Here is a 9,670-nt window from a genome sequence, read left to right as displayed (position 1 = left end):
GGGAAACACCCATACACAGTCATTCACACACACACATACACACACACACACACACACACACACACACACACACACACACACACACACACACACACACACACACTCATACACTACAGCCAATTTAGTTTGTTCAATTCACCTATAGTGCATGTCTTTGGGCTTTGGGGGAAACCGGCGAACCTAGAGGAAATCCAAGCCAACACTGGGAAAATATGCAAACTCCAGACTGGCCCAGTCGAGAATCGAACCAGTGACCTTCTTGCTGTGACAGTGCTAACCACTAAGCCACTGTGCCGCCCCTGTAAATTAAACATTTTTAGTTGAATCAAATTAACTTTTCTAGTCATCTCAACTTAACATTAATAAAACGGACTTAAAATATGAAGTTAAACTTTGCAGAAAAAAAGGAGATAAAAAGCAGATTAACTTGTTAAAATAAGTTAAAGCAACATAAACATAATTGTTGTCTTGGCTTTTTGTCATAATTTTATATCAGTGTAGGCCCATGTAGAATCTGCGCCCTCTGAAATCCACTAACTATTTTTGAGTTCATCACTGAGTCTATTTTTTTACTCATGTACATGTGTGTAGATACTTGTTCAGTTTTTATATAAATTTCAGTAATATTATTGAATTATATGAAATTGTTTTGGGGGCTGCACGGTGGCACAGTGGGTAGCGCTGTCGCCTCACAGCAAGAGGGTCGCTGGTTCAGGCCTCAGCTGGGTCATAGGCATTCGCTGTGTAAAACATATGCTGGATAAGTTTGCGGTTCATTGCGCTGTGGCAACCCCATATTAATAAAGTGACTTAGCCAAAAAGAAAATAAATGGATGTTTTGATTGTACCATACAATTTGTGAAGTAATATTGTCTGTCATTTAGAGGGTGTATTATATAAGAGAGCTACAGCTTTGTTTAACAAACAAGTCATTGATTTTGCATTGTAAACCTTAAGTAAAAGTTGAGACGTTTTTTTATTTTTAATTTTATTGGTCACCTTTTCTGCATAAATCTTACATTTTAAATAAATTAAATTTTTATTATTATTTTTTTTAAATCTTCATAACAGAAAAAGAAATAAAAAAGTCTCCAGTTTCTGCATGACCGTGCTAATAGAATTTCTTTTTTCATTATTCATTTTATTTATTCATTCGTTCATTTTCTTTTCGGCTTAGTCCCTTTATTAATCAGGGGAATGAACTGCCAACTTATCCAGCATATGTTTTTTACAGCGGATGCCCTTCCAGCTGCAACCCATCACTGGGAAACATCCATACACGCTCATTCACACACATGCGTTATACACAATTTAGTTTATTCAATTCATCTATAGAGCATGTCTTTGGACTTGTCGGAGATACCGAAGCACCTGGAGGAAACCCACACCAACACGGGGAGAACATGCAAACTCCACACAGAAATGCCAACTGACCCAGCCGAGGCTCGAACCAGAGACGTTCTTGCTGTGAGGCGACAGCGCTACCCACTGCGCCACCACACCGCCATATTTATTTTATTACTATTTACAATTACATTTTTCCACAAAATAGTATAATTGTAATGATAAATCAATATCATTATTTTTCAGTTTTATAATAAAAAGCACTGTGTTTGGTTATTATCAGTATTAGTGCTAATTATTTTTCCAGAAAGCAATACAACTCACTGTTGCTTTACAGGCATCACCAGCATCATGTCATTTCAGCTGAAGAATGGAGAAGCCTTCAGCATGTGGGCACAAAAGGACAAAACCCCCAGCACCTGGTAAACAACTGCTCAATTTGCTACATTCTTTAAGTGTGCTTGCTTCATTGTGTTTACATGTTGGCATAATATAGGCATAACATAATCACTTTAATTTGTGTACTTCCCACATTCTCCTGGAGAAACTCGAGAGTAATGTTGCATGCCCTGAAAAAAGGATTGCTGCTTCCAACACAATCTCACGGCAATTCGTAACTTTTTCATTTAGTGGCTAATTCGTATGAATTCGTATGATCTAATTCGTACAATTTAGTACGATTTGCTTATCCCCCAATGACGGTTGGGGTTAGGGGTGGGGTTAGGTGCCACGCCTCCTTTTTAAAATCGTACCATTTCGTACGACTGAAATCGTACGAATTCGTACGAATTAGCCACTAAACTGGCAAAACGTAAAATACTTACGTTTTCTCGTGAGATCAGGCTGCTGCTTCCTGTTCCATCTACCTGTTTAAAATGAGCTGAAACAACACAAGTCTTGTCATTTCTTTGGTCAATTTGTTGGTTTTATGTTCAATCCACTTACATTTGTAAAACATTAAGTTAACATATTCAATTTGTGTTGGGACAATTGGAAGGATTTGTGTTGATGTAACTACCTGAATAGTAAACTTAAAAATTCTGTTTCCTTTTTGCTCAAACTACTTATTTTAAGTGAACTGAAACAACACAATTCTTGAGTTTTTTTGTGAGACAACTTAATATTTTTATGTTGTATCCACTTAAATTTGTAAAACTGTTAAGTTAACTTAATTCCTTCATGTTTTCCCAACTCAGTTCGACTGTATGGAACCCAGCATTTTTTACAGTGTAGATCTGGGGTCACCAACCCTGTTCCTGGAGAGCTACCTTCCTGCAGAATTCAGTCCCAACCCTGATCAAACACACTTGAACCAATTAATAGTACCTAAAGCAGAACTTGATAATTACAAACAGGTGTGTTTGGTCAGGGTTGCAACTGAAATGTGCAGGAAGGTAGCTCTCCCAGGAACAGGGTTGGTGACCCCTGGTGTAGATACACACTGTAAAAAAAGTTGGGTTCCACACAATTCCTTCCCGTTGTTCTAACACACATTGATTAACTTCACCGCATTACAAATCTATTTTACATAATTGATTGAACATAAAACAATTTAAGGCTGATTTATACTTCTGCATCAAGCACATGCGTATGTTCTGGCACAGTCTGCCGCCCCTCGCCATGGCTGACGCCGATGCACCTCTCAAAAAATGTAACCACACATCACAACTACGCGTAGTGCAACCTCTGTTATTGGTCAGCTTGGTAGCGGTGATGAGTGTGGGCAGGGCTGAGAGCCACAAGCCGGATGGAGCGAGTGTTTACAAATGTCGAGTCTCGTGAAGGAGTTCCAGATGGAAACTTTAGTTTTGTGTTCATTTTATTATTAAAGGTGTTGCACGTTCACCGGTTCCCGCCTCTGAATGAGTGAGTTTTAGCTACTTGTACATCAAGATAGCATTCAGAAAAAGCAAAACACTTGCAATAAAACTCGAAACTGATGACTTAAAAATCTACTGCCAGCCAGCGTTTCGGAAGTGTTATTGCAGAACTACACAAACAGAATACAGAAGTATAAATGCACAAATACGCGCAAGGCAGGCGCCGTGGGTCATGGCAATCACTCAACATAGAAGTAGAAATCAGCCTTACGTTGTCCCATATGTCCCATCGTAAATATGCAGCAAGTCATTTTTTTGAGTGTATGTAGTTTATTACATGCTTTGCATGGGATTGAATTTAGATGGGGAAATATTGACAATAAATGTAATCTTAGGTGTTTCAAGTTAAGAGAAAGGCTTATTAGAGCCTTAGATTGAAAGCTGTTTCATGTAATGTTATTAGTTTTAAAGTTATCACCTTGGAGAAGAGTACACTGAAAAAAATCTTCAAAAATGATTCATTGAATTAACTTTTTTTTTAAGGTAAGTGTTTAAAAACTATTTATTTGGGCTGAATTACTAATTAATTAGGTTGAACATTACCTAATTGAATTTGTTTGTTTAAATTAAGCCCCAAAATCTTTTTTTAGATGTTGACAGCTTTACTCAGCAACTGTCATGAAGTTAGCTTTGAGATGAGTCTCAGTACACACAAACATGTTTTAGTAGTTTGTTCAAAACTTTGTATTTAAAATGAGCTAAAACAACACAATTTTTTTATATCTGGTGGGTGCAAACTTAATTGTTTTATGCTTGATCCACTTAAATTTGTAAAAACTATTAAGTTAACTTAATTCCTTCATGTTGCCTCCAACACAAGTCATTTGTGTGGAACCCAGCATTGGGTCCACTGTAAAAAATGATGGGTTCTGCATAATCGATTTTGTGCTGGGACAACATGAAGGAATTAAGTTTTTACAAATTTAAGTGAATTGAAAATAAAACAATTAAAATAGTCTTGTTTAAGCTCATTTTAAATAAGTATTTTGAACAAACAGCAGTTGTCATTTTTTTATTGTAGGCACTAACAAAGCAGTTGCAATTTGAACTGCAATAAATACCAGAAAAATTTGATTGTCCAAATTAGGCAATTGAATTAATTGGCTTCAATAGATTAAACCGTGTTTACAAGGTAATTCAAATGAAAGTGGTTAGACATTAATAGTTCAGCATACACAATTCAAATAAGTTGAAATGTGTGCCATAATTAAATTGATTTACACCAACGATTAATTTTTTGGAGAATGTTTTTATAAACTTCTTTAGGGTGACAGCACTTATAATCAAGACGTTGTCTGACATTCATGAATATGTCTATGTGGACACTGATGTGCTGGCCAACGCCATCCACTGGCTGATTAAAAACTGTCAAAATGAGGACGGCTCCTTCTCCGAGTTGGCAAAAACCAATCCACATAAACTCATGGTATGTTATAAGAGGAAGAAGAATTGTTTATGATGTTACTTGTATGTATTGCAATGTTTTAATCAAGATTATATGAAGTGCAAATTAAAATGCAAAACCCACCATCATAAATTATCTTCTAAAATTAGCATTCAGTTCAATTCAAGTTTCTTTGTACAGTTTATTTTTAACAATAGTTATTTACAAAAGGTGCATATCATTGCATTGCATTTACAATCAAAATCATAAAAGTTATTAAATAGTGGCGGCATGGAGGCTCAGTGGTTAGAATTGTTGCCTCACAGCAAGAAGGTCACTGGTTCGAGTCCTGGCTGGGCCAGTTGGCATTTCTGTGTGGAGTTCTCTCTGTGTTGGCATGGGCCTCCTCCGGGTGCTCCGGTTTCCCCCACAGTCCGTCCGCATGCTCTATAGAGGAATTGGGTAAACAAAATTGACCATAGTGTATGAGTGTGCGTGTGAATGTGAGAGTGTATTGGTGTATCCGTATTGGTGTTTCCCAGAACTGGGGTGTGGCTGAAAGGACATCCACTGTTTAAAACATATGCTGAAATAGTTGGCGGTTCATTTCGTTGTGGCGATCCCTGATAAATAAGGGACTAAGCCGAAGGAAAGTTAATGGGCCCTATCATATACCCGGCGCAGTGTGGCGCAAGGCGCGGCGCAATAGTCTTTTGGTAGTTTCAGCTTGGCGCAAGAGTCGTTTTGAGGCGTTGCGCTACGCTGTTTAAATAGCAAATGCATTAGCGCTCATTTGTGCGCCCGTAGGCGTTCTGGTCTAAAAAGGAAGGCGTTCTGAGGCGGACCGCTGGCGCGTTGCTATTTTGAGAAACTATAATAGATTTTTCATTAGACCAAAACTAACCCGGTCTGAACTCCGGCGCAGAGTTGCGCCTCGCTTACGCACTGCTTAATATGCACAAGACAGCAATAGGCAAATATCTTTACATATGAAAAAAATTAAATATTAAGGATATATATATAGGATATAATAAGAATAGATATAGGATATAAATAGAAAGGATTAAAATATTACAAAACATATTATTTTCTAGCCTACATAAATATGAAAAATCACTGCTTTTATGTCCTCTTCATCTCGGGAGGCTTTTCCAGTTCATTCATAACAATTTGCTTTTGTATAATGTTATTATTATTAGCAGTATTATTTATTATATCCGTATTTATATTTGTTTTATTAAAAACAAGCTTAGATTTGCCCACCTGTCAGGTTTTAGACCAAATGGGGCACAGCATGTGTTTTAGGATATAACTCAGGTTTTTGAAGACATTTTGTTATTATTGTTCATTTATTTGTTTGCTGGAAATTAGAACTGAATTTAGAAATAGTTTTGAAACAAATCTCTGCGCTTAACAAACAAAATTATTTATTTATAGACTAATTGATGTCTGTGTGTAAAGGTTTCCCTATCCAAGAGCGAAAGTGAAAGTAGTTCCATCATTTCTCATTCTAACGCAGTAGATGCTCTATTTAACAGTTTTCTGTTAAAAAAAAAAAAACTGTTAACTGTTCACTGTTTGCTAGTGAAATGCTAATTTTTTTCCACTAAGACTTACTTTGCGTCCCGTACATAGTGAATGCGCTCTTGGCGCGACGCAGCTGGCTCTTAAAGGGAATGGGAGATGAGACTCTAATTGGTTTATTCTCAAAACACACCTATAACTCATTAAGAAAATAAACTCAACCCTTTTAGACCATGCGCCATGGCGCAAAGCAGGTTTTCCCATCCTTAAATTAGCAAAAACGCGTCCTGACACGCCCTGAAAGCTTTGTGCCCTGCGCTTTGCGCTCTACGCATTGACCATTAAAATAGAGCCCCATTAATGAATAATTAAATAGTAACTAATAGTTTTGAATAGTTAAAGATAGTATAGTAAAGTTGGCATTCTTCTCAGGTTTTTCACTTTTATCGGTTAGGGTTAGGGCTCTTGTCATTGCCTTTAACAGGGAATAAAATAACAGGAAAAAAAATATATAAGAATTTCTGGTGGTTTTTGCATCTGAACCCTTCATCTTGTTTTATTTTGTTAAGGGTGCCGGAGTAGGTGTCACTGAAAAGTCAGTTTACCTCACGTCTTATGTCATGATCGGGATTAAAAATGCTCTGAAAATTCCAAACCTTAAACTACAGGTAAATTGTTTCCAATCAGAAACCGAAATGTATGAATCTTCCTCTTTTAGCTTTGTCAGTGTCTAATAGCTTTGTTGTCTTTCTAGGTCTTTAAAGATGCTTTGGATCGTGGTATGCAGTATCTCATCTCCAGGTTCCGCAAGAGCTCACATAAAATTGAGAGTTTATATGTTAGAGCTATTGCATCCTATGCAATGACAGTGGCAGATATCGATGATGGGACTGCAGTCAATGTGTACGAAAATATCAAAAAGAAGGCTAAAATTGACGGTAAAATCTCACATGGGATATTCTACATACATTGTAGAAATTTCTGTTATTTAACAGTTTTCGAATTTTGTGATTTAGAAGTGTTTTCCGTTTATTTGCAGTTGTGAATTGCATTATGGGATGTTGATCTCTGCTCTGTCGACTTTTGATGTTGAAATTTAACTTGTACAGTTTAACAAAGTAAAAAATGGTTGTAGTTTGAAACAAGTATAATGTTTGAGAAATAATACAGTTAGGTCTATAAATGTTTGTACATCGACTCAATTCTAACATTTTTAGCTCTATTGACCTTATTCTAAAATGCTGAAGTGTGCCTGTTTTCACGATTGTCTTAGAACTTCCGATTCAGTCGCCTTTGGAGAAATGACTAGGAATAATAAACGGCAAAAAACGATCAAACTACTTGCTCTACAAACAAATGTTTGCATTACTATACAGACCAAGTATAATAATATAACAGGGAAATATCAGTTTGAAACATCAAACAGCGAAACGAGCAGTTTTTAATGTCTAAAAATGAATGGAAGTGAATAAGACCGGAAGTCTCGTGCCAAAAAGATTCAAATGGCTGCGCCCGCCCGTCTGCGAAGGATAAGGCGAATACACCAACACAATGGATTTGAAATTAAATTAAATGAAGGTGTGCTTTAACTGCAGACTGTCAGCTTTAATTTGAGTGTATTTACATCCAAATCAGGTGAACGCTGTATGAGAATTACAACAGTTTGCTTATTTGCCTCTTACTTGTTCACTCCATGCAAACTGTTATATTTCCTACAGCGTTCACCTGATTTGGATGTAAATACCCTCAAATTAAAGCTGTCAGTCTGCAGTTAAAGCACATTTTCATTTAATTTAATTTCAAATCCATTGTGTTGGTGTATAGAGCCAAAAATTTTAGAATTGTGTTGATGTCCGAATATTTATGAACCTAACTGTATATAAAAAAAAATAGGTCTCTAAAAACACAGAAAATGTACTGGCAGTTTATTACAAGGTTTTTGTACCATGCTTTTACATCACCAAATCATACAATACATCCATTTAAACTAATAAAATGTCAATAAAAATTACATTTTCGAACTCTTCAGGGTTACAAGTTGTTGGAAGAAAAATCAAGATTGCATAATGCAATTCAAAAGCATAAATAAACCGGGAAAATAAAAAATTAACACATGAATCACGAAAAAACGGAAAACTGCAAATTTATGGATATGTTTTTACAGTATACTTCTGACCAAAACTCTTGGAAATTTTAGCACCCTTTCATATTTAATACACACCATTTTGTCCTTGTTTACAGGAAACCCACCAAGAGTCTGTTTCTGGCAAGAATCTGATACCAACATTGATCCATTAAAACCCAGCAGTGTGACAGCAAAGTCTGTGGAAACAACAGTTTACGTCCTGCTTAACACTTTAACCAGAGGTGAAACCGAATATGCAAAACCCATCTTGAACTGGTTGACACAAGATCAGAGATATGGAGGAGGCGTCTATTCAACACAGGTATGTGTTCTTTTTTTTGTGAAGTTTACTTATTTACTAGTTTCGAGAAGATCACGTGATTATGATTGACCACAGCTGACCCCGCATTACCTAACACTTGATTCACCAATCAGATGAATCCTGTCGCACTATAAATAACCAAAGATTTTTTACTTTAAGTTATCTTCGTCTTGAAGAATTCCCCCTTTCAACACCTACTCCTACTCCCTTTCCTACATAGGGCAGCTCGGCAGCCAAGTGGTTAGCACAGTTGCCTCACAGCAAGAATGTCACCGGAGCAGTTTATATGTTTCCCGTGCTTGCCTGGGTTTCCTTCCACTGTCCAAAGACATGCAACACAAGTAAATTGACTAAATCAAATTGGCACTAAAGATGAGTTCCTAGTCAGTATTTTTTCTTTCCATAAGCAATCCCCATCTGTCGCAAATTAGGGAAGTTCTCGAGACCTACCTGAGCTCAAACTCCCTTTAAACAGAAGGGAGCCCAGAGCTCATACAACAGATAAAAGTTTAGCACAAAAATAATACAGATGTGACATTTTTGTACAGGTATTTACTTTTATGTTCATTATTATATGTTTTTTTGCTACGATTTAAAGGGACAGTTCACCCAAAACACAACTGTTTACTGACTGAGCACTGTTTCTTTCTTTTTATTATTCCTTTTAAACCTGGCTTAACATATTGTTAACCTGTTTTAATCATTTTAAGTCTTTGTTTTACGTCTTATACTTATTGTTTTGTTCTTTTATTGATGAATAACACTTTAGAATAGCAGTACATAAGTACTGTTGTGTTCATGTTGTGTTCATATGTACACTTGATTCTAAACTAATGATGTGTTAATGTATGCACAAATCATGAACTAATTTTATCTACAACATGAGTCACATGAGTTCATGTGTGAATAACGGCTAGCTTAATTCATACCTGCCAACACTATCATTTTTCTGGGAATCTCCCGTATTTCAGACACCCCCCCCCCTCCTCCTCCCAGTTTTTGAGTACAGTCTATAACTCCTAGTTTGCCGACTTTGGTATAATATCCGATAGCAGCGGCTGCCCGAAAACCGGTGCAGAGTACAGACCAGG

General features: G+C 36.6%; 1 protein-coding gene across 1 annotated transcript in view; it reads left to right on the top strand.

Annotated features, from left to right (window-relative positions):
- Window positions 1-9,670, top strand: part of c5 (complement component 5) — a 48,630-nt gene that overhangs the window by 31,557 nt on the left and 7,403 nt on the right. Inside the window, exons 26-30 of the mRNA XM_001919191.10 lie at window positions 1,682-1,766; window positions 4,491-4,650; window positions 6,702-6,800; window positions 6,887-7,070; window positions 8,374-8,579. Coding sequence (XP_001919226.4) covers window positions 1,682-1,766; window positions 4,491-4,650; window positions 6,702-6,800; window positions 6,887-7,070; window positions 8,374-8,579 — 734 coding nt within the window. The remainder of the gene's footprint in view (window positions 1-1,681; window positions 1,767-4,490; window positions 4,651-6,701; window positions 6,801-6,886; window positions 7,071-8,373; window positions 8,580-9,670) is intronic.

Source organism: Danio rerio, chromosome 5 (assembly GCF_049306965.1).
Source record: "Danio rerio strain Tuebingen ecotype United States chromosome 5, GRCz12tu, whole genome shotgun sequence".
Taxonomy (NCBI): domain Eukaryota; kingdom Metazoa; phylum Chordata; class Actinopteri; order Cypriniformes; family Danionidae; genus Danio; species Danio rerio.
This window is presented reverse-complemented; position numbering and strand designations above follow the sequence as displayed.